At 41.1% G+C, this 25,077-nt stretch overlaps 1 protein-coding gene across 1 annotated transcript; it reads right to left on the bottom strand.

Annotated features, from left to right (window-relative positions):
- Nucleotides 1–53: 53 nt before the first annotated feature.
- CXCL14 (C-X-C motif chemokine ligand 14) lies at nt 54–25,011 on the bottom strand. The gene is made up of 3 exons (XM_018570375.1): nt 24,713–25,011; nt 24,277–24,382; nt 54–153 (listed from the first exon to the last, which is right to left on the bottom strand). Exons 1-3 carry the CDS (start codon nt 24,774–24,776, stop codon nt 99–101), a joined length of 225 nt encoding a protein of 74 aa, XP_018425877.1. The 5' UTR covers nt 24,777–25,011; the 3' UTR covers nt 54–98.
- Between the last annotated feature and the right edge of the window lie 66 nt (nt 25,012–25,077).

Here is a 25,077-nt window from a genome sequence, read left to right as displayed (position 1 = left end):
TATAATATCCGTACTGTTTGAAAATCATGTTATTACGCTTACCTGCTCTTTTCTTTCCATATTGTGTACCATTTAAGAAACTTCTTAGTACTGTGTAATTAAAGATGCAAGCAATACTGTTGCCCTCTATGTCGGGAAACATGCATGGTCACGCTAAAAAAGAGAACACAAAAATCTTAAGTAAAAGAAAAATGTGGTTAGTTAACAATACTCTATATTTTATATACAAGTTGATGGTTTTGTGCTATAGGAAATCACATATGTTTCACAAAAGTGAAATATTATTTAAAGCTTTTTAAACATTTTTATAATATGCATTAGGAGTCAAAAACATGAGGTCCTTTTTTAACATAATACTTCACAACGTTTTTTTTTAAATGAAACAAACAGCTTTGTGTTGGCTTCTTGGAAAAAGCTAAAATTTGATTTCTTAGAATTTTAGTAGGTTAAGTGAACCAAACACAATTTGCTGACACTAAAGGTGAAATGTCCCTCTCAACAACATGTCTCTGTTACAGAAGAACAAAGAGGGAACATGTAAATTAGTGTAAACAGAGACATATCTGTGTAGCTACACAGACACGTGAATTCAGCTCAGCTGGCTTTCACCTCCAAATGCACCTTTTTCACAAGCAGCCTTTTTTTACCTAGGTTTCTTACAAAAGCCTTTATAGATACATAAATTAGATTTTTGTTATCGGTCTCATCACTGAACATCCTAAATAGTTACCAGCTATGCATTACATAAAGTAGCTTGTGTAAAAGGGTTTTCATAACATTTGCAAATGAATATTAAATGTTTGAAGAGGTTATCAGAACAAAACAATATTTAAAATGAAGGCAATGTTCAGAGTGCCCATAATACACATAGCATACAGATTCAGAGCATACAAATACTTTACAATACCGATTAATGTTGTAGTGAATGTCGATAGATGGCTCTAAACATTGAACGGTCTTGTAGTCACAAATACAATTGCAAATGCAGAAATGTTGACCATAAAGCTTTAGGGCTTGTTCACACCAGGTAAAGTGTGTTTGAGCGTGGTTAGTTGCTGTAACACACACTGTATCGCATATAACCTCACATGGCTTCCAATACCATCTGTATGCCGATGACACTCAAATTTATCTATCCACTCCACAACTCTCCCACTCAGTGTCCTTGCGTGTCACTAATCTACTAAATGACATATCAGTCTGGATGTCACAACATTTCTTAAAACTCAACCTTTCAAAAACTGAGCTCATGATATATCCTCCACCCTGTGCACCTTTCTCCCACATTTCAGTTGTGATTGATAACACAACTATCCAAACCTCTCCTCATGCCAAGGTCCTAGGTGTCATCCTTGACTCGGACCTCACCTTTCTTCCCCACATCCAATCGCTATCCAAATCCTGCCGCCTTCACCTTCGTAACATCTCAAAAATACGTCCCTTCCTCAGCAATGACTACTACTCATACACTGCTTTGTTATCTCTCGTCTTGACTATTGTAACTCCCTCCTCATTGGCCTTCCACTACACAGGATATCCCCCCTTCAGTCTATCATGAATGCAGCTGCCAGACTCATTCACCTTACCAACCGCTCAGTGTCTGCATCCCCCCTCTGCCAATCCCTACACTGGCTTCCACTCGCCCAGAGGATAAAATTCAAAATATTAACAGTCACCTATAAAGCCATCCACAACTCCGCCCCCGGATATATCTCAGACCTTGTCTCTAAGTATCACCCTAACCGTCCCCTCCGCTCATCCATTGACCTCCTGCTTTCCAGCTCCCTTGTCCACTCCTCCCATACTCACCTCCAGGACTTCTCTAGAGTCTCTCCCATCCTCTGGAACTCTTTACCCCAACCTGTCCGTCTATCTCCCACCTTGACTGCCTTTAGGCGTTCCCTAAAGACTCATCTCTTCAGGGAAGCCTATCCCACCTCAACCTAACCACTGAACCTTCACATTCTCAAATAATTCATTCCCACAGCTACCTCATGTATCATTTCCCCCTCCTCTTTTAGATTGTAAGCCCTCAGGGGCAGGGCCCTCCTTACCATCTTGTCTTGAATTGTATTGTAACTGTAATGTCTTCCTTATATTGTAAAGCGCTGCGCAAACTGTTGGCGCTATATAAATAATATGTAATAATAATAATAATACTAAACTCCCCCCCTGTGTTCTAGTGGTGCATTCAAGTCAATAGCCCCACAGCTACTTGATGGTACTGGAGGAACAAATGTTGATCTGAACCAGATCATAGAAGTAAGGATTCATTCCATGGAGTATTTCCTGAGGTGAAACCAAGTGAAGTAGACAAGGATGAAAGGTGTAGATCCAGCTGTACAAATCCCACAGAGTCACCAGATCTTCCACTGCTTCCACCACCATCTCTGCATCTGAAAACAAACCTGACCATTTTGTTGTTGAACTTGGAGGTCCACATCCAGCATTCCCCAACTGTGACACAGGTGCTGAATCACCTAGTGAAGGGACCATTTCCCCAGGTCCAGATGCTGCCAGCTGAGGCAGTCTGTATGCCAACTGTCCATGTCTGGAACGTAAATAGCAAACAAAGCTGGAACATGGAGTTCCACCCAGACTAAAATAATTTTGACCTCTCTAGCTGCAGCCAGACTTCTGGTTCCTCCCCCATTATGGATGTATGCCAATGTTGTGCCATTGTCCAATTGGACCTTCGGATGACACTGTGATGGAGTGTTCAGTGTTGCAGGAACAGCCAGATTGTATGGATGTTGTCTGGAAGATGGAATTCCTCCGGCATCCAAATCCCCTGCACTGACAAGGTATATAGGACTTATTTCCAGCCCTTCAGGCTGGCATCCCTTGTGATGATCTTACACGACAGTGGGGTGAAGGATATTTTCAACTCTAGAGTGGATTTCTTAAACCACCAGGCCAGAGACAACCTGGTCCTGGGTGTCAGGTGAATTGGTTTCTCTAAAGACTTTTCCCCATGATGACAGAATGGTGTGTTGTGTGGATATCAAGTGGAGCTCAGCAAATGGGTCTGCCTGGGAGGCTACCATCAACCCAAGAACACTCATGCAGAATCTCACAGTTGGATAGCTCCTGGACAGTAGTGTCCGAGTCTGGCATGAGCTGTGACTAGAATGAGACCCAGATATTTCAAGTCATGTGTCAGCTCCAGCACCGATTTCTGAAGGTGCAGGAGCACCTTTATAGGGTCTGGAATGTCCACATCACATTAACAGCCATTGTTTGAGCTGACCGTTCCCTCAAGAGGAGGTTGTCTAGGTATCCAACCATAGGAATACCCTGGGAGCATAGCAACACTAGAACAGGGACTAGAACCTTGGTCAAAATGCTTGCTATGGAGGATAAGCCAAATGGTAGGGCTCAAATTGGTAGTGTTGAGTGCCCACAGCAAATCAGAGATAACTGACATGCAAGTAATTATTCTTGTTGTCCACTGAGACTACAAAGCATGTCTCCTACCCAAGCATCTGAGATGCTTTCTAACTTGTGCATATGACCCAATATGTAATATTTGTCTCATTAAAAAAAAGAAGTTTTTGTTTATTTATATAATTTCTCTATCATGTGTATATATACACATTAACAACACCATTTGGATTCTCTTCTGGAAGTGGACAGTTCACTTCCAGAAGGAAACATAAATTGTGTATATAAAAATTGGAATGCATATTAATAAATAGAATTTTAAAAAAAGTGTTTTTTTTTAAAGACAATTATAAAAAGTTAAGGTTTTGTGCAATATGGGTCAGATGCTACTAAAGGGTGTCACTTCCGCAGTTTAATATTTTTTTCTTAATTAGGCAAAGGATCAGGCTGTGTAAGTATTGGGGCAGGTGTGCGCAAAGGCCAACAGATGCCCCCCACTTTGGAAAGTGGGGGTGTCCCTTCAAGACAAAGGAGAGTTTTTCAACAGGATTTGAAAATGTAGAAGTCCGAGGTTTGTAGCTGTACTGGACCAATCTCTTAGGCTTGGGAGAAATGGAAGGAACTCTTTTTGGCTTTAGAGACAGGAAAGGGTTTGTCACTTTGAAGCTTAGACTTCTTTTGCTTGGATAATGAGAACCCTTACCACCAGTAATGTGGTTTATGAAATTGTCCAGCATGGCACCAAACAGACATTCACATCAGAAGGCATGTGCAGCAAGAATTTTTTAATGCTACTCCACAGACCAAATGTTTAACCACAGACATCTCTTTATGTTCTAGTCTCCGTACAGAACATGTTAAATGGAGTGTACCAGAAGGCAACAATAAGAGCCGATATCGTTTCTTAAGCCTGGGAGCCATTTCAGTTGACCAAAGCTCCTCAGGAGTAAAGTCATCTAACAAGAACCTGTCATAGCCTTCTTCAGACAGTACATTCTCAGCAAGAGGCACAGAGGTTGCTATAGCTGCTGGGATGTCAAAGATTCTAGAAGTGATAGCATAAACTATGATTACAGCCTCTGAGTTCAGGGTCAGCAATCACAGCTCTAGGTTGACCCATAAAATCTGGTATAGATGCAAAGTACTCCTCCTTGGATGAGGCAGAGGAGGGGGGGGGGGTCACACCTGACTGAGCTGCAGGAGCAGTGGTGTAGCAATGACAATAGCAGCCCACCTGGCTACTATGGGGCCTGAGGTTGGAAGTGAAAGCATTCTAAGTACAGAAAAAAAAATGTGTGCATATAAATATAACATTTCAGTACTGTATCCTTATGGATTGCAGAGGTTTCTGTGGATACTGACCCTGTACCCGCTATGGACATTTCCAATCAAGTAGAACTGTTCAGAAGGAGACCTCAGAACGGATGTTACTAATCACAGATCCCTTTTGCAGGCTGTGCAGTAAGTATAATTTGTTTAGATAATTATCTAACCCCTGTAATAGGGGCTACCTATTACAATAAGTAATAGGTAACCCCTTATGCCTAACACAGTCTCTCTCACAGAAAGAAGAAAAAAAAAAGGCCAGTTTATTAGACGTTTGCATTATGGAGTAATTGTGTACTAACAATTACATCATAATATAAAATATTGTGAAGGTCATTATTATTGCTACTGCAACTATTGTTTAGTTGTGTGCCATCAAAGTTTTGCTGTGGGGCCGTATAATTTGTTACACCACTTTATGGGAGCTTTTGAGAAGTGAGTTGACTGAAGCAGGGGACAACAATCCAGGCTATAGGTGTCAGGTGCCTTGGAGGGACACTGAAGGCCATCCCAGAATGGTTAATGGATCATTAGCTGGAGAGACCTGGTGCTGTAGAACTACTTCTTGTGCTTGGGATCTGACATGTTGTACTGTTTAACAGGAACAACTTAATAGAGAACATGAGGTAAAACTTTGGTTTACTCCCAACAAACTCTTGAGCAGGTGAGGCTAATAGCTGGAAGTGACCAAGTTACTGTTGGCAGCAACAAGTACTTAGCAAGGTCTCATGCAGATAGGAGCAATAGCTGGAGAAAGCTACCTCACACTAAAGGAAAAAAGGCAGGAACAGAACAGGGAGTGTGCATGTGCGACACTTAAGCCTATAAACACAGCATTAGAAATACAATGGTTATGAAAAAGGGTTAAAAACTTTTCTTAGTAGAGAAAAGATGTCCATCCTCAAAGGACACTGGCAAAAATCTGAAGCATGCTGGGAGTGGGAGGGGGGTTATACCTGGTTGGCAAATTGCTTTTTTGTTTATCCTGTATCCAAATCCTCCTGTAGACAGCACTAAAATACATTTTTATCAGAATAGCTAAATCCTGTGGCTTTAATTTATCAAGGCCCTGATCACCTGTATGTATCAAAGCTTTGGATGTGCCCCACTGAAACATCAACACCCAAGGAATGTTTCTTATTTTGCTGAATGGCTCCTGCTGAGAAGTCCTGAGAGTGCCTCAATTAGCTTTTCACTGTCAGAAAGTATGTATGTATGTATGTATGTATGTATGTATGTTATAACATTTCAGTACTGTATCCTTATGGATTGCAGAGGTTTCTGTGGATACTGACCCTGTACCCGCTATGGACATTTCCAATCAAGTAGAACTGTTCAGAAGGAGACCTCAGAACGGATGTTACTAATCACAGATCCCTTTTGCAGGCTGTGCAGTAAGTATAATTTGTTTAGATAATTATCTAACCCCTGTAATAGGGGCTACCTATTACAATAAGTAATAGGTAACCCCTTATGCCTAACACAGTCTCTCTCACAGAAAGAAGAAAAAAAAAAGGCCAGTTTATTAGACGTTTGCATTATGGAGTAATTGTGTACTAACAATTACATCATAATATAAAATATTGTGAAGGTCATTATTATTGCTACTGCAACTATTGTTTAGTTGTGTGCCATCAAAGTTTTGCTGTGGGGCCGTATAATTTGTTACACCACTTTATGGGAGCTTTTGAGAAGTGAGTTGACTGAAGCAGGGGACAACAATCCAGGCTATAGGTGTCAGGTGCCTTGGAGGGACACTGAAGGCCATCCCAGAATGGTTAATGGATCATTAGCTGGAGAGACCTGGTGCTGTAGAACTACTTCTTGTGCTTGGGATCTGACATGTTGTACTGTTTAACAGGAACAACTTAATAGAGAACATGAGGTAAAACTTTGGTTTACTCCCAACAAACTCTTGAGCAGGTGAGGCTAATAGCTGGAAGTGACCAAGTTACTGTTGGCAGCAACAAGTACTTAGCAAGGTCTCATGCAGATAGGAGCAATAGCTGGAGAAAGCTACCTCACACTAAAGGAAAAAAGGCAGGAACAGAACAGGGAGTGTGCATGTGCGACACTTAAGCCTATAAACACAGCATTAGAAATACAATGGTTATGAAAAAGGGTTAAAAACTTTTCTTAGTAGAGAAAAGATGTCCATCCTCAAAGGACACTGGCAAAAATCTGAAGCATGCTGGGAGTGGGAGGGGGGTTATACCTGGTTGGCAAATTGCTTTTTTGTTTATCCTGTATCCAAATCCTCCTGTAGACAGCACTAAAATACATTTTTATCAGAATAGCTAAATCCTGTGGCTTTAATTTATCAAGGCCCTGATCACCTGTATGTATCAAAGCTTTGGATGTGCCCCACTGAAACATCAACACCCAAGGAATGTTTCTTATTTTGCTGAATGGCTCCTGCTGAGAAGTCCTGAGAGTGCCTCAATTAGCTTTTCACTGTCAGAAAGTATGTATGTATGTATGTATGTATGTATGTATGTATGTATGTATGTATGTATGTATGTATATATATATACACATATATATACATACATACATACATACATACATACATACACATATATACACACTAGTTTTGTATTTTACTTGAACATGAAAATAATGTTTAATAAACCAAAAAAGAAAATCAAAAAAAGTAGGGTGAAACTGCATAGCAAAGCGGTCGGGGGGAAAGACAAATGGGATGGGACAGGATGGCAGGAAGGGTTGGGAATAGTGGTAGAAGGATGCAACTGGATACAGCAGAGTGGAAGAAAATGGAATGAAACTGTAAATAGGATGGGAAAGAAAAGGTACGATGGTATGGAAATGGATAGAGAAAAGGGGGAGGGGGGAAGAGAAGAAGTAGTGGGATAAGACTGGAGAGAGGAGGGGGTAATAAAAAGGAAGTGGGATAAAACTGGATAGAGAGGGGTGAAAAGAAGCAGTGCAATAGGACTAGATCGAGCAGGGAGGAAGAAAAAAAAAAGGAGGCAGAGGGATTGAAATGGATAGAGAAGGAAGGAAGGAAGGAAGGAAGGAAGGAAGGAGGGAAGGAAGGGAAAGTAAAATGGGACTGAACAGAGGAGGGAGGAAAGAGACGAGACAGTAGGAGGCAGAAGAAAAGGAAGAAACCAGTGGGATGTGACGGACTATAGGAGGGAGGAATACAGGAGGAAGTGGGGTGGGGCTGGATGGGAAAGGGAAAAAAAAAAAGGAAGAGGCTGTCAGATGAGGGACCAGGATAAGGGAGAAGAGAAGTGGAATGAGATTGAAAAGAGAGGGCTGGAAGGAAAGAGGCAGTGGAGCTGGATAGAGTAAAGGAGGAGAGAAGAAGCAGTGAGATAGGGTTTTTTTGCCTGGCATCTTTTTCTCCCTGTACTTCTTGCTAAACTTTGGTTTACTGTCTCATTTGCAGTGTCCTGTCCAGTGAATCCTCCCTTCCTGCATGCCTTAGGTTCTTGGATCTTTGTCTTCCACAAGTACAGGAAAGGGTTCACTGAGTGATAAGTCCAAGAGCAACCAACTTTAGGTGAGCCATACAGAGCTTCCCTGAAGAGGGCTTCTAGAGTTATAGAAGCTCACCTAGTCAGTGAACTCCTAGTTATTTTTTGATGGTTTCATTCCAGGATGTCATAACCCAATCAGAACAAAAAACCTAATTATTTAAACCTAGAACAGGACTATGTGCCATATTAGTGCAACCGGTTTTCCATCTGCTGTAGCCTCTGCACAGTACAAGCACTAGACTACAGGAAGTGGATGTGTACTTCACACCTGCCTTTATTTCAACTTAGATTTACCTCCAGCTCATTGCCCGAGTATAGGCACTCGGACTAATGTTTGTATTCTGAACTAAACTCATTGCTTGGCTGCCTGATTTGGCTTGTCTTACCTGACCACGCATCCTGCTTTGTGATACTGTTCATTCGGATATTACTTGCCAGTGCCCAGGAAGAAAACCTAATGTCCTGTATCCTTGAACATGCTTCCTGTCTCTCTTGATTTTTGGCCAAGCTACAAGCTATACATTCACATTAGTCTAGCCTGTATCAGCAGTCACCAGTGTAGCCTATGGATTGTCCCAGCAGCATCCAGAGGCTCTGTGACCCAGCATCCCCAGGTAAGCTAAATATCCTTCCCTTGGGTGTTACTGCTGATTTGTCATTTAAAGACCACATCGTCTTGACCGCTGTTCTTGCCTGACTATTTCTCTATCATTGACCCCAGGCTATCCCCTAAGAAATTGATTGGTTTCCAACCATGATCCCTACATACTTTACCTTGCTCATTTGGTAGGTTTACAAGGTCCTCTAACCTCAAACAGTCCGCTGCTGGCCTTTACACACACATTAACTGAAGGTCTCTGGGGCAAGGGGCAACAGTAAGAATACTTCTGACTCCTGTACTTGCTATAGTATTTACTTAGTGGGATGATTACTCTAAGAGCCAATTACCTGTAGACTACCTATTCACTTTGAAAGCAGTGTAACACAAGACATCTTCATGTCTGATTTTGTCAGGTGTGGGGGGATTTTCTTTAAAAAATGCTATTTATATGTAACAGAAGCAGACTGTTTCCCAATGATTTGTGTAATAAAGTTTTGCAGAGATTATCTGTTCAATATAAAGACTTTCTCCGCATTATTGTCAGCTGAAAACTATTAGCATGAGAAGATCATTTGTGACCTTGCCCCAAAGCAGAACAGCCGGCTCTACATAATTTGGCTTGTGACCGCCTACATGGTTGGTCAGGACATTGGTCCTGCTGTTCACCACTTCTGCCAAGCAACAGATACTGCTCATGTGCTTATAGTATATTGCTTGTGCATCATTAGGTAATTCTCTCTTCATTGTAAAATCTGCTGCAAATTTTAGCATAGTTTAGAAATTGATTTAGTATCATTGCTTTATATGTTTTCCCAAAAGCTCTCTGTGAAGAATACATTTGGCTCTAAGAAGCCACTAAGTAAGCAGGCATACCAGCTGTGCCTCACAAAATGTAGGTCATCTACAGTAAACATTTGGAAGATCTGGCACAACTACAAAAAAAAACAACAACAACAACAACAACAACAACAACACACCACACACAGAAATACAATGTATTAAGCAAACAGCCCTGTGATTAATTTTCCTCTGCAAGATGTGACAATGACTTTGCACGTTACTAGCAGATTTGCAGATTATCTAGATAGTTATTTTTTTCCTACTGTTATTATATGCCCATTTTCATTTCCTATTCGTTTTAGTTTCCCTGAATCTCTCATTTATTTCAGTTCTGTTTAAATAAACAGCTAATGTGTTTATACAGTATAACATTTTGTTATATTGTGGTATCTAATGACTTAGCTGGTTCAAAAACAAGACCATTGATACCATACTTAAAATATGATTTATTCAGTTGTTCTGGGGACCACATGTCTACTGAACTGGTATATTGTATCATATTAAATAAGCACATGATTTTCTTTAGAATGCACATAAATAACGTTAAGCATATGTGATAAACATATGCAAAGTATATTTTTGCATAGTCAGTTTTTTGTTTCTGTAGTGAAATATCTATGGGATAGTGTACCCCCTGCTGCAAATTATAAAGAGATAGGATTTTGGTGGGTAGTTCCATGACCAGGTAAATGCACAAGACTGCAGGCCATTTAAAAAGGTCATTGAACTCCCGGAAGAATCCTAACATTTCTAATTTCTTGCAGAAGATCTGTTGTTCTTATAATACACCAACACTCACCCTTATACAATCTGACCGACATTGAAGTACACACAGATTAAAGGATGGAACTGATTGTGAGAACAAAAATTTACAGATTTGGTTGAACACAAACTGGTAGACACTGAATGACACAGATTGGGACAAGCAGACATAAACTGACAAGATAAAGATGGACTATGGAAACACTCTGCTTGAAGAAAAAAAAAGGTTCTGATAGCTGTACAAATAGCCACCTTCATCTATATAAATTGTATCCACTTTTCTCTTAAAAATTGTTCTCAAAACAAATGAGTTTTAGAGGAGGTGGGCAAACCTGCAATGATAATTGAATTGATAATTCAAAATCATGTTGAATATAAAGTAAAGTAAACATATTTGTTTATGAGACATTTAAAAAAGTGAAATTTACTGATAATTTACTTATTTAAATGACACCTTGCTACCAAACTTTCCTTATACAGTCAAAATAAATAAAAAGCAACTGTATAGTACTGATGGAAATCAGGAAAGGTTATGCATTTTCTTCTTTAAAACAAGCAAATAAACCTGGCTTTAATTTGAAATATTTTACCACAAATTCTAACATTTGAACATGTATTTGGACATGAAAAGCAGGAAACAAAGAGCTGATATTAAATATATCTATGTTATGTTTTTATTTTTTGTGTCTGCACATAAAAAAACAGAAGGCAAAGAGAAGCTGGGATTGTGTAAGCAGAACTTTTTACGGACACACACACACACACACGTCCAAATTTTCTTTAATAGCTGCAAACATGCTTGAGGGCAGCAAATGTTTTGCTGTGGTATTGGAAGAATATCAGGGTTATTTAAATTAAGCTGCTTCATCCAGCGTATGACACTAAATGGGACAAAATTGTTTCTAACAACGAACACTGATGAGAGGTGGGATTGTTTTAAGAATACATTGCACAATGCTATTACCAAGTGCATACCATTGGGTAACAAAAATAAAAGATCAAGAGCTAAGCCTGCATGGCTAAATAAAATGGTAAGATAACACATCAAAGAAAATAAGCTGGCATTTAAAAAATATAAGATGGAGGGGACGGCATTGGCATTCCAGAGCTACAAGAAATGCAAAAAGAGATGTAAATGTGAAATCCAGGCAGCTAAAATAGGTTAAGAAAAGACATATCGCCACAGTCTATAAGAAGAACCCCAAACAATTCTTCCAATATATAAAAAATAAAAAAAGGTAAGAAAAGAGCAGGTAGGCCCAAAAAATATGAGAATGGGAGATTAATCACAAACGAGATGGAGAAGGCTAAAGTATTCAATTCATTTTTCTCCTCAGTATAAACTCGAGGAAAAAAGAGACTGGTTTAATGGACATAAGACTGAGTAGCTTAGTGCGTAACATACCGTAGTGGTTGATGGTTGCCGTGGTTCAACAAAGACTAGAAAAACTTAATGCAAATGAATCATTAGGACCAGACACCCAACACCCCAGGGTATTTAAAGGGCTCAGCCAGGTTATAGCGAGACCATTATTGCTCATTTTCAAGGAGTCCCTACTGACTGGAAGGGTACCAAGTGATTGGCATAAAACTAGGGTAGTGCCAAAATTCAAAAACGATTCAAAATGCCAACCTGGGAACTACAGACCAGTCAGTCTGACATCAATATTATGCAAACTGTTTGAGGGAATGATAAAGGACTATTTAGTGGATTTTGTTCATGGCAATGATACCATAACTCATAATCAGCATGTATTTATGAAGGGCCATTATTGTCAGACCAACCTACTAACATTCTATGAAGAGGTGAATAGAGATCTGGATGGAGAAAGGCCGGTGGATGTGGTGTACCTGGATTTTGCCAAAGCATTTGAAACTGTACCACATAAATGCTTAATACACAAGCTGAGATCTATGGGCATAGATGAAAGGGTTTGTACATGGATAGAGAACTGGCTACAGGAACGTGTCCAGAGAGTATTGATAAATGGCTCTTTTCAAATTTGTCTAAGGTCGAGAGTAGCGTCCCCCAGGGTTCTGTGCTCAGGGGCAGATACAGAATCTAGTCTCGGGAGGGGCACTGCCAGAAAATAAGCCCTGCCCCCCATCTGGCTCTTCCACTGCTACTGTGCCCATCCATCTCAGCTCCCTCCACCGCCTCTGTGTCCACTGTCCCCCCGGCTCTCCCCCCTCTCCACCTGGGGTACAACGCACTCACCTGGCCTTTCCTTCTGGAACCTTTCCACTGCTGCCAGCCTTAGGCAGTCTGTACTCACACAAATGAGGCAGATGCAAAGCCCCAGCGTGGGCTGAGGCGGCCGCCTAATTTGCCTGACTACAGTGCAGCCTCTGCTTTGGGTCCTGATTGTTTGGTGCGGCCGGCCCAGCAGAGCAGCAGAGGCGGTCCCAGCAGAGCAGCAGAGGGAGCGATAATTATCTCAGCCACTGCAGCTTTTTATAAACGTATTGCTGGAATTTGTAGTCCTGTATAGCTGGTGGTATTCTACATTGCTGTATAATCATTATGCAGGAATGCAGAATACCACCAGCTATACAATATACATAAAGTAAGCAATACTGAATACCACCAGCTACAGTCTCCCAATCCCCCCACCTTCAACCCCTACACCGACCAGCCATTACCCATAGACCCCCCAGCCTTACCCAACTCCTGCAGAACCTTTCTCCTGAGTCCTTGGCGGCCAGTGTAGGGGAGGGAGCGCAGGAGAGGGTCCTCACAATGACCCAAAAAGCAGGATGTGGTTGCCTAGCGGTGCCTGCAGAGTCTGTACAGGCTCTGCCAGGCTAAACATTTCTCACAGGTGACAGGCATTTGCACAGCTGCCTGATTACATCCCTGCACAACCGCCGGGACATACAGTTGTTGCTGTCACAGAGTTTACTGCAATTCAGTTTAAAAAACCGGCACAGTACTTAGTAGTGTGCTGGTTTTTGTTGAAAAATCTAAAGTACTGCATTTTGGGGTTTAAAAATAGGCAAGAGGAATACACATTAATAGGTGCTCCACTAGGGAAGTCAGAAATGGAAAAAGATTTGGGGGTCATAGTCGACTAGATTAAAAAGGACATTAAAAAAGGAATGTACTGTAGAGCAAAGCGATAATTTTGCCACTTTATAGACCACTGGTTCGGCCACACCTTCAGTATGCGGTTCGATTTTGGTCGCCAATCCACAAAAAGGATGTCCTTGAGCTAGAGAGAGTCCAGAGAAGGGCAATGAAACTAAGGGGCTGGTGGGCCAAAGCTTTTAGACAAGGTTACTTAATTTAAACTCATTCATGCTGGAAGTGAGGCATTTAAGAGGGGACATGATTTTGATGTACAAAATGTTTACTGGTGATGGCAGCATCAGCAATAAACTTTTTACTGTAAACTCCCTAAAAAAGGACTGGAGGCAACCAGCTAAAATTGGTGGAGAAAAGATTTAACCACAAAGAGTGTAGGGGCTTCTTTTCAGTTAGAGCGGTTACATTTTGGAACTCTTCCACAAGCAGTGGTATCATCAGAGAGTATTGAAATCATTCAAAAATAATTTAGATATCTTCCTCAGAGACCATAACATACAGGGGTACAGGCACTCTTAAAAACTAGACTACAGAGAGACTCGAATAAACACAGACACACAAAAGGTTAAACTTGATGGACCTGTGTTTGATCAACCTCCAATACTATGTAACTATGTAAAATGTAAAGATTTGCTATGTTATTTGGGACATCAACAAATGTTAAAGCGTGTCTATGCAGTACCCTGAAAGATTTAAGTCTTGAATTCCTCCCAAAAATAGCCATGCACTTCCTGTGCCTCATAGCTCTATATCTGCACGGTGAATCTAAGTAATTTTGCCTGTGAACACTGTTCTAGATTTGAAGTGAGATTTGGCGATGTCACTACTGTGCTGCTCACTGTTCTCCTGGCTGGAGAGAAAGCTTCATTGCAAGGATCTCCTCACTTCTGCTTCGTTGTGATCTGTGTAGATCTGTGCTTCCTCCACCTCTCCTGCTTCTTCCTAAAAATATTCCTTCATCAGGGATCAGATCACCTGGCATCAGGAAATCCGTTCTGATATGAGGAAGCAAAGCCCAGGCTCGAAAAAGACGGCCACCTTCAGCCACAGTGCAGTACATGACATGGTATGGTCAGTAATGGGAAAAGGATCAGCCTTAAGGAGCCCACAAGCAATGCATTCTGCCTACCTTTTCTGCACACAGATTGCACAGTTAATGCTTAATGGACTTATTTACATTCTAAGGGCCCAGTCACACCATCAAGAGTGCGTTCCAGTGCGTTCGGCCTCTGGAATGCACTGGAACGCAACCTGGTCGGCTCACTTTGTTTTGGGGTGGAGGGGGCGTGGCATTGAACTCAATAGCACCAAAGCCACGCCCCCCGCCCGTGGTGCAATCCCCGTTACCTGACCGCGTGGCACATTAGTGCCTACGTTCCGGTCCCATGCGATCTGCAAAAACTGCTGCATGCACTATTTTTTTCAGATCGCACTGTACCAGAACGCAGGCACTAATGGGTTGCGTTCCAGAGGACGAACGCATTCTTGATGGTGTCACTGGACCCTAAATGGTAAGATGCTAGGAACTTTGGCAGAAAATATTGCATCAAACCTAATTTAGTGATAACCGACCAGTTCATTAGGCATATCAATTCTTCTGTCTAGCCAATATTCACAACAATATCACAATTGTAACTAAAGATTTAAAACCACAATTATTGTGAGTGCCTGTATATGTCATAGTTTAACTATTTATCTTGGTCCCCACTAAAAATGGGAATGTTTGTCTTGAGTGCCAACCCATTAAATCTTACAGAATTGGCAATGTGTGCACAGCAAGATTATATGGATCAGTGTGTTGTATGTCACATATTGGTTGTTTTTGAATTACATTATATTATTTAATATTGTATATCTGCTGACATCTAAAGCCCAATACAGCTTGTTTATTTCGTGTATTTGCTATGTCTTTATTCCCACTCCTGTTAGAGCTATCCAATACAGTCTTTATATTGACACTCCCATCTCTTCTTTGTTTTTTCAGTTCCTAACACAGACACTAGGCTTAGAAAGTAATTGTCTTATACTTTAAAACACTGGAAAAACTTCCTCCGTAATGTACTGTACTTTGTGAAGTAAAACTGATAACCTGTCAGTGGATGCTGTCGAATCAGCAAGTGGCAATACTGTCCGGACAGATCAAGATCTATGGAGGTATGTCAGATGAGCACATTTGCACTATAGACTCTGATATTTACTTGCATAACACTGCTTCTATGCAATTAGGACTAAATTGCAGTCTTCTGCAGTATGCTCGTGTGTATGTTTTCATTCATTAGAAACAACTTTTTCTACAGTTTGGAAAGCTGTGCATACAATGGAGTTTCTGTGTATTAAATTTTCTTGTGGCACTACAAGCCTTGTGGGTTCTGGAGTTATCCATGCTGCTGAAGTTGTGGTGCTGTGATGATTGTTTCTGCTCTGCCTAAACACTTGGCTTATGCATAACATGTCTGCACACAAACAGAATATCATGCCTGCCAAGAATCTATGTATTTTCCATAAATAGACAATAAGGAACTTTAATGTCTGCAAGATGAAGCTGATTTGCAATAGGTACACTATGCACTATATTGTCAAAAGTATTGGAACGCCTGCCTTTACACACATATGAACTTTATTAACATCCCAGTCTTAGTCCGTAGGGTTCAATGTTGATTTGGCCCACCCTTTGCAGCTAAAATAGCTTCAACTCTTCTGGGAAGGCGGTCCACAAGGTTTAGGAGTGTGTGTGTGTGTCTATGGGAATGTTTGACCATTCTTTCAGAAGCACATTTGTGAGGTCAGGTACTGATGTTGGATGAGAAGGCCTGGCTCGCAGTCTCCGCTCTAATTCATCCCAAAGGTGTTCTAACGGGTTGAGGTCAGGACTCTGTGCAGGCCAGTCAAGTTCATCCACCCCAAACTTGCTCATTCATGTCTTTATGGACCTTGCTTTGTGCACTGGTGCGCAGTCATGCTGGAACAGGAAGGGGCCATCCCCAAACTGTTCCCACAAAGTTGGGAGCATTAAATTGTCCAAAATGCTGATGCCTTAAGAGTTCCCTTCACTGGAACTAAGGGGCCAAGCCCAACCCCTGAAAACAACCCCACACCAAAATCCCCCCTCCACCAAACTTTACACTTGGCACAATGGAGTACCGTTCTCCTGGCCAGAACGTCCATCGGATTGCCAGGCAAAGAAGTGTGAATAGTCACTCCAGAGAACACATCTCTATAGAGTCCAGTGGCTGCGTGCTTTACACCACTGCATCCAAAGCTTTGCATTGTACTCGGTGATGTAAGGCTTGGATGCAGCTGCTTGACCTTGGAAACCCATTCCATGAAGCTCTCTATGCACTGTTGTTGATCCAATCTGAAGGCAACCTATCACGGTACCATGCGTATTCAGCACTGCAGTACTTTGACGTTCATTCAGTCGTGCTGATTGGCCAGGAAGTCGGCTTCCCAGCCAATCAGCATGGAGCCGACCAAACACATATGATAATATGGTGACACAAACTCCACCCTGCAGACAATTAATTCCACTCACATCGATCCTCAGCAGCAGTCATTACCGTACCAGTCCCTTGGCCAGCTGGGCAGACACTGCTCCCCAAGCTCTCCCAGATCTGCCTACGTCTCCTGTGTAAAAAGCGCCAGCACCGCCTGCTTGATGCTGTTAGAGGATTTCTGAATGAGACAGTAGTAGTAGCACACCACATCCTCTCAAGAAATGCATTGGATTCTGGAAGAAACCCCTGCAAATATGTAAGGAACTAACAAATGCAATTCAGGATTTTATTTATGTTTAGTGCACTTCATCCACCTCAGCACAACCCTTCTCCTGCTGATCCTCCTTATGTCAAGTCAGATTACTGCAGGGAGAATGATGAACAAATAGTCACCTCCAATGATCATATCAAAATGCAGTTGGACTCTGGGGAAAAAAACTGTGCCAAGATATATTTTTGGTAAAGGCGTTTCTTTAAAGTCAACCTAAAAAAAGCAGGCAAGATATATGTGGTTTTAGATGACCAAAGCAGTCATTCATTCACTTGCAACTTCAGAATTCTTCTACATGTTTATTGTAAACTTAGGTGTGTTTTCCTCAACCCTACATACATGCACTGGGATAGTAGAAAGGAAGAATTGCCCTGCTAAATAATTTATTATTGTAGACATAAAAGGAACTGAAAAAAATTCATCTTCTTAGCGCCGGAAGACTCAAGTTACGTGTATGACTAATGTTTTGTTTGACTACAAACTACTATTGGATGATTAGGCCCAAATTGTGCTTCTGCTGGTAATAGACATATCACTAGTCCACAACTAGAAGAACAAATGCAAAGGTTATCTTCTTATATCCCCAAAGGACCAACCTAGGTTGGGTTGTTATCCGCGCCCCTTGTTCCAGTAAGAGGCAGAGTTCAAATGGTGTGCACTCCGATAAAAGGTTCAGTGAAGTCAAGGTTACATTAGTGAACCACCTTGTGATAACCCTGGTAGGACAACACTCCAGACTGTCACCAGCAATGGCAAGCCTACATATTCTTGAGATGGCCAGGAATTTACTAATATTGTGCACAATACTACTCGGTTCATAGACTGTATGGCTAGTACCTCTAAAGCACAATCTACTTATGCAGGTGCTACAGAGTTGATCAGAGAGGACCAGCTACAACCTCAAGCTAGTTCTCCCATAAATGAAACTATATCTGACAACTGCAAAATAGTAACATCTCTTCCTGTAACTGAGTCTTGACCTGAGCTGTAACCTAGCTGCAGATCCATCCTTTAAGGCCTGAGCTGATACAACCATTTCAAAGTGTATACCATTGGGTAACAAAAACAAAAGATCAAAGACTAAACCTATATGGCTAAATAAAACTGTAAAACTACATGTTAAGGCAAAGAGAATGGCATTTATAAAATATAAGATGGAATGGACGGCATTGGTGTTCCTTAACTACAAGGAATGTAACAAAAATGCAAACTAGTAATCCGGGAAACTAAAATAGAATGTGAAAAGCATATCGCCACAGATAGTTAACAAAAACCCAAAACATTCTACCAATATATTAACAGTAAAAAGGTAAGAAAGGAGCAGAAAGGCCCAATAAAGGACGAAAACGGGAAGTTACTCACAAGTGACAAGGAGAGGGTCGAGGCGCTGAACAATTATTTCTCCTCAGTATATACACAGGAGGGAAACGGGTTCGACGTACGTGATAAATCACATAGTTAAACCGATAATATACCGCAATGGTTGACGGAAAGCGGAATAGAACAAACTTAAAATGCTCAATGCAAATAAAGCAGTTGGACCAGATAACCTTCACCCCAAGGTACTTAGGGAACTAAGCCAGATTATAACAAGACCATTATTCCTAATTTTTAAGGAATCCTTAGTGACTGGTAGGGTACCATGTGGTTGGCGGAGGGCTACGGTAGTTCCAATATTCAAAAAGGTAGCTAGATTCCAACCAGGAAACTATAGACCGGTCAGTCTAGCATCGGTAGTTTGTAAACTGTTAGAAGGTATAATTAAGGACTATTTGGTAAAATTTGTTAAGGATAACGGCATAGTTAATGACAATCAGCATGGGTTCAGGAAAGAAACGTTCCTGCCTGACTAACTTGCTAACTTTTTATGAGGGGGTATGTAGAGATATGGATGGAGGGAGGCCGGTGGATGTGGTATATCTGGATTTCTCAAAGGCATTTGATACGGTACCACACAAGAGCTTACTACACAAGCTAAGGGCTATGTGCATAGATGAGGTGGTGTGTACATGGATAGAGAACTGGCTACAGGAACGGGTCCAGAGAGTATCTGTAAATGGCACCTTTTCAGTAGGGCTAGTGTAATGAGCGGTGTGCCTCAAGGATCTGTGCTGGGTCCGATACTGTTCAACCTATTCATTAATGATATCGGGGAGGGAATAAATAGCCATGTTTCCGTGTTTGCAGATGATACAAAAATAGGGAGGGTACTAGAAACGGATCGTGACAATATAATATTGCAGGAGGATATAGACATATTTGAGAGGTCTTTTTCTTGTATGATCCCGAAGATAAACCATTTACCGGTCACAGACCGTCGAGAGTTGCAGCGGGGACAACACTACTTCAGGAGAATTCATTTCTCTAAAAGCTCTTTAGGCTGCTTACCACAGCCACTACATTGTGGTGAGCTGCGAAGAGGGTTCTTTATAGTAAGAGCGGTTAAGGTCTGGAACTCACTGCCATCGGCAGTGATTTCAGACAAGAATGTAGATTTGTTCAAGAAATGTTTTGGACAATTTCTTGAGGGACCGTAATATCCAGGGATACCAGTATCCCTTAGGGTGCCCACACACCTTACGATTATCGTACGATAATCGCGGGAAATCCCGCGATCGTACGATGTTCGTAAGGTGTGTGGAAGCCGTGCGACCTCTACTACTGTAAGGTCGCACGACTTTAAACTTACGGACATGTTTGAAAACCCGCCGAGCATCGTACGATGTTCGGCGGGTTTGTGGCATGTCCGTACGATAACAGCCGCACGGGCCGGTGTGTGCAAGCGCACACTGCCCGTTCGGCATTGCGGTCATCGGAAGCCCGCCCCTCAGGGGGCGTGGCTTGCGATCATCGCAAGTACGATCTGCTTATGCAACATAGGCAGATCGTACGTTTTTTTAAGTACCTTACAACCATCGCAAGACAGAAGTCTTGCGATGGTTGTAAGGTGTGTGCCCAGCCTAAGAATGAGATGATGCGTGGACCTATATGGGTTGGACTTGATGGGCGTATGTCTTTATTCAACCCCAAATACTATGTAACTATGTAACTGACAGCTCAAGCATCACACTAAGAATTCTGCTTACATTGAAAGGCTAAAGAAGTTCATCAAAGTCATCTACATCTGTCATTAGGCTAGAACATCCCTTTCTTCATCCGAATGGCTGTTTTTGGTCATCAGACTTTTATTGAGAAGGCCTAAATCATGTGCCCTTCAGTACATCATTCAATTAGAAGGTAGTCTCCCACCAGTCAGAGGTTACATGACATTCTGGTGTCTCAAAATTTCAAAATGAGAGGCAAATTACCACTCCAGTTCAAAACACAAACTGCAAAATTAAACTAGGGCTAGTAGTATTTCCAATGTTTGAAATGACCTTGAAGTCAAGATAAACTGATTTAAAAAAGAAGTCTCACCTTGCATTATTTTTCACAGCTCAGTCACCTAACTTCTCAATGGTGTTGCTTTTTAATCCCCTGATTCTGTGTGCAGCAAAAGCGGATATTCAGATGGTGACAGCACGCCTCTTCCCCACCCCACCAACCCAAGCACGCTCTGCAAAAGTGACGGACCTCTTGACTGACAGCTTTTTATCTCACTTTTCCTTTGCTCGCCTGACACAAATCATGGCTCCACTTCCAGTTCAGGTGCCTGTCCTGATTCCTAGAATAGCATGCCCCCCTCCCCCTGTATTCCTGTGCTCCCACTTGTGTCAGGAAAATGCAGGGACAGGGAGCCAGCAATCAAGAAGCATGTCTCAAGAGTGAGGTGTGGAAATTAGTGGAGGGAGGGTGTGCCATTACCATGTAAATTTGAGCTTCATATGCACACAGATGCATGGGATAAAAAGCAACATATACAGTGGGAGTTATGACCTATGAAAAATAATACAAGGCGAGACCTATTCTTTAAGTTGTAAGGGTGACGAGACAGCTTTTTTGTTGGAGTGTTGTCAGCCCTCTTCAGTGTCTTTTGTTAAAATGCGAAAATGTGCAACCACTCCTACTCTCAGATCTCCGCAACATAAAGGCTAATTATTCTTGATTCCAAACAAAAAACTAGGAAGGCGCTTTGAGATAATACAGTAAGTGTGCAGAGTACACAGAAAAGCTCTAACTTTTTCTTTTTTTCTGCATCTATGGAACGTATACAAAATTCTTCTGATGGTGCATTAAATGGACCACAATGGGCATATAAGAGAAGCTCATTTTAAGGATTTAGATACACTTTAAGATCATACACCACAAGAAGCCTGCTATTACCCTTATAATGCAGAAAAGCATCTTGTGCATTCCTCTTATATAGTTTTCACATTATTTACGAAGATCTTGACTTCCTTAGATCTGTTGTGTAGTGACTAAACCTCACCCATCTGTCATCCTCTATCAAACAAGAAAAACGTCAATGGCCAAAAATTATGCTTTCTCTTGGAAGATTTTAGTATGGAGGTTGAGCCCTTAATAGGCAATGTAAAACCAGGTTTACGGAGGCAAAAACAAGTAGATTCTAGCTATCGAAAGGTAATATCAGACAACCTATGGTGCCTGAAGTTAAAATGACATTTCTTTTAACAACCATAATTTATAGTACAGCATGTTTGATAGTACAATAAAAAAATTGATTTTTATTTTATCAATGCCTCTCCCCCAGCAAGAGCTGCTATACTGGACATATACAGCCATGCACTCCCATCTCTTTCTCGTAGGGCCAGCATGTGCACATTTGGCAGAGAATGGGCTTGAAGCCCATTTGTTAATGTAATGCTATGGCAGTGGTGACATACTAGTCCATTGACCTGATGGCAACAAACCTCACAATACTCCTCCCTAGCGAGCTGGTGGTGTCCAAAATACAAATGTCCCACATTCTGAGGATTAAGAGATACCCAACTTTTTTTTCTTGCTGGTGTATGCCTGAGAACATAAATTGTAATATTGTAAATACTGAGGGATCATTTATCTATGCATAGTGAGAATGTGTGGCAATGCACGTTACATGCATTGCTGCGATGCATTTTCATTCATTTTGCATGGCACCCAAACAAACTACAACAGGCAAGTCAGTCATAAATACTATTACAAGCCTACTTGTCCTTGTTGGTACCGTCTGGGAAGATAAATGGTACTACTCTAAACATAGAGCCCATTCACATCCATTTACAAGTTACATGCATTGCCATTTATTTTGAATGACATCCAAATGCATTAAGACAACACACTATAGTGTTGCAGCAAAAATTGTGTGACCTGTCCCAATTGTTTGGGACGTCTTAGTGGATTGACAGACCATTATTACATTTTGGTAGGTTGGAAGCACAATACACATGCTTTAAAACACCACACACATGTAGGAGCCTGTTCACACTGTGCATTTCATTAAAAATTTAAAAAAGTAGTTCTATTTGAATTTCTATTTTATGTTAAATATCACTAAAAGAAAGCTCTATATATGTCTCAAAAAAATATATTAAATTACTTAGGTACAGTTAATGGAAACCCGTCATAAAAAGCAATATATAGACCATCATTTCTGATCTCCTTCTAAAAATGCCATTGGTCTGGCTGTAATTCTGTTGTCATTGTCAATGGTTTCTGAGTCACTCATTTGGATCAACTGTGCATATCCAGAGTGCAGAGTACTGACTTTTTACTTATATTTTAATTATATTTGCTAATGTACTCCTGTGACCCAAAATCAGCAAAGAGTGGTCTACTGCTATATGCTGACAGTGCAGAGCCACGCTGCAGCTGAGGATCCGAGCAATATTGTCGGGATCCACCCCACTGCCTGATTGACAACTGTGCCCACCCCCTCCCTTCTCTGTCCCTTCAGTGAGCACTGGGGGAATAGAGAGAGGGGAGGAGGGAATCCCTGGGGAGTGGTGACTGACAGTTCGGCTCACTATCTCCTCCCTGCAGAGAGCAGTAACTATCTCGTTATATACAGCCAGTGTGGGACAGCTGCAGTATCCCACGCTGGCTCTAAGTATTGGGGAGAGTATATTGTACTCTCCCAATACATCCCCTTTAAGGGCTTGTTCACACCAGATGCGCGGTTAGTGCAAGCAAAATGCATGGATAGAAGAAAAATTGCAGTTTCCAATAGGAACTGTTTCCATTACAGTGATGCATACTACTTGTGTGAGGCACTAAACTTTATCCAATATATATCCAAAATAAAAAAGGAATCATTAAAAAGCTGCTTTTCTGAAGCCCATGTGAAAGTACATCAATGTGTTGATATGTTTGTGTTCTAGTGTCTACAGGTCCTTAGTATGGAAACTTGACTGTTCCTCTCTCTAGATGAGACTGAAGTATTGCCCTATCTCTTACAACAGAATACATGCACACTCAAACATTTTGCTACAAACCCCAACAATACTAATCAAATAAATCTGTGAACCTGATGTCCATGTCCCTTTAATAAATCAGGTAACAATATTTATTAATCAAACTGGAGAGCATGGACAAAGGCAAAATGCAGAAATAAAAGGTAGCACAAATGCTATCCCTTTATAGGGTCAGATCACCCAAAGCGGATTTTGTAGAGTACTGGAACAGTCTAGGTAGGCAGGAACAATTACAGTGTCAAGATGGGAACATGGCCAGAAACTAAGGTAAGGGAATCTTGCTGCTATAGTCACTATGAGATAGGTTGCATCCCAGTCACCCATGATTCATCATGAACAAATTTGTCTTACTATATAACTGAAAGTTTATAGGACTCATACAATTGCTCTATAGGAAAAGTAAAGCTGTGGGTACGAATCCAATTTTAGTTTCCAAATTTAACACTGATCAAGCCTGGACCAGTTCTTCAACCAAACATACTTGTTAAACCTGTTCTAAATCTGCATGAAAAATAAAACAGCATAAAGTAGCAAAAATACTTCTATGTTCAGTAAGTTTGTTAGAAAATAATACAGTACATTTCTAAATTTTAACTATATACATATGAACTGCCATGCCTAAAAATACAACATACAAAGAAACAAATAAATACATACATAATCATCTTTTCCTCACAGTATGGATGTCTTGGTTTGATTTCCAGTTTCTGAACATCTGTGAATCTAATTTTTGGACCCTTCCGAGAACATTTGCATTTTGACCCTGGAAAAAAAAAACGGTATGTGGGCATCAGACTTTCCACAAGTTCAGGTCATAAAATATAATGCATAAAGTGGAGCTTACCAATGCATTTTACACTCAAAGCTAAAGAGGATAATAGAATGTAAAAGCCCCATACCAACTGCGAAAGGAGCAATGCTTTTCAAGGAATACATAACTATGTCATGCATAGCAAGATAACGTGTCACTATATTTATACATCTATTTTTACTTGCAGAATGCAACTAGCAGGTAGATTAGGCAGCATTCTATTCTGAAATTGCATGACTAAATAAGAGAAAACATAATAGGAGAAAATAGTAAAAAACGTACCTTCCACTTGGAGTGTGCAGATTGTTAGAAGGAGTAATAGGATTCCTGCATAGAGGGGTCTCATGTCCTAATTTCTGTTTTGTTGCTTATTATCTGGAGCTCTGTTGTAGACTGTGCTACCTGGAGTGGCTGCCTGAGTTCACACAAGCTGCACTCCTGCTGTGTCTGTGCTGTACCCTTACTGCCTGATTTCCACCTTCACTCTGAGCTTAGCCTTGCTTGCTTGTCCTCTTTTAAAACAGATCCTACAGCGCAGGGTACAAAGTCATTAACATGCATAGCAACCAAACTACTCACTGCAATTTCTTCACTCTGTGGAGGGTGGAGATTTCTAGCTCACCCTATCCTGTTCAGCCTGAATGTAA

This window comes from Nanorana parkeri, unplaced genomic scaffold (genome assembly GCF_000935625.1).
Source record: "Nanorana parkeri isolate BGI_ZX_2015 unplaced genomic scaffold, ASM93562v1 scaffold1524, whole genome shotgun sequence".
NCBI classification, from domain to species: Eukaryota; Metazoa; Chordata; class Amphibia; order Anura; family Dicroglossidae; genus Nanorana; species Nanorana parkeri.
The sequence above is the reverse complement of the archived record's forward strand: the minus strand, read 5'-3'. Positions and strand labels throughout refer to the sequence as shown.

Coding starts and splice junctions, on each gene's coding strand:
- CXCL14 (XM_018570375.1), bottom strand. CDS start 24,776: ATGAGACCCCTCTATGCAGGAATCCTATTACTCCTTCTAACAATCTGC. Junction 24,383..24,712: donor CTGCACACTCCAAGTGGAAG/GTACGTTTTTTA, acceptor TTTTTTTTCCAG/GGTCAAAATGCAAATGTTCT. Junction 154..24,276: donor TGTGAGGAAAAGATGATTAT/GTATGTATTTAT, acceptor TCTCTTTTTTAG/CGTGACCATGCATGTTTCCC.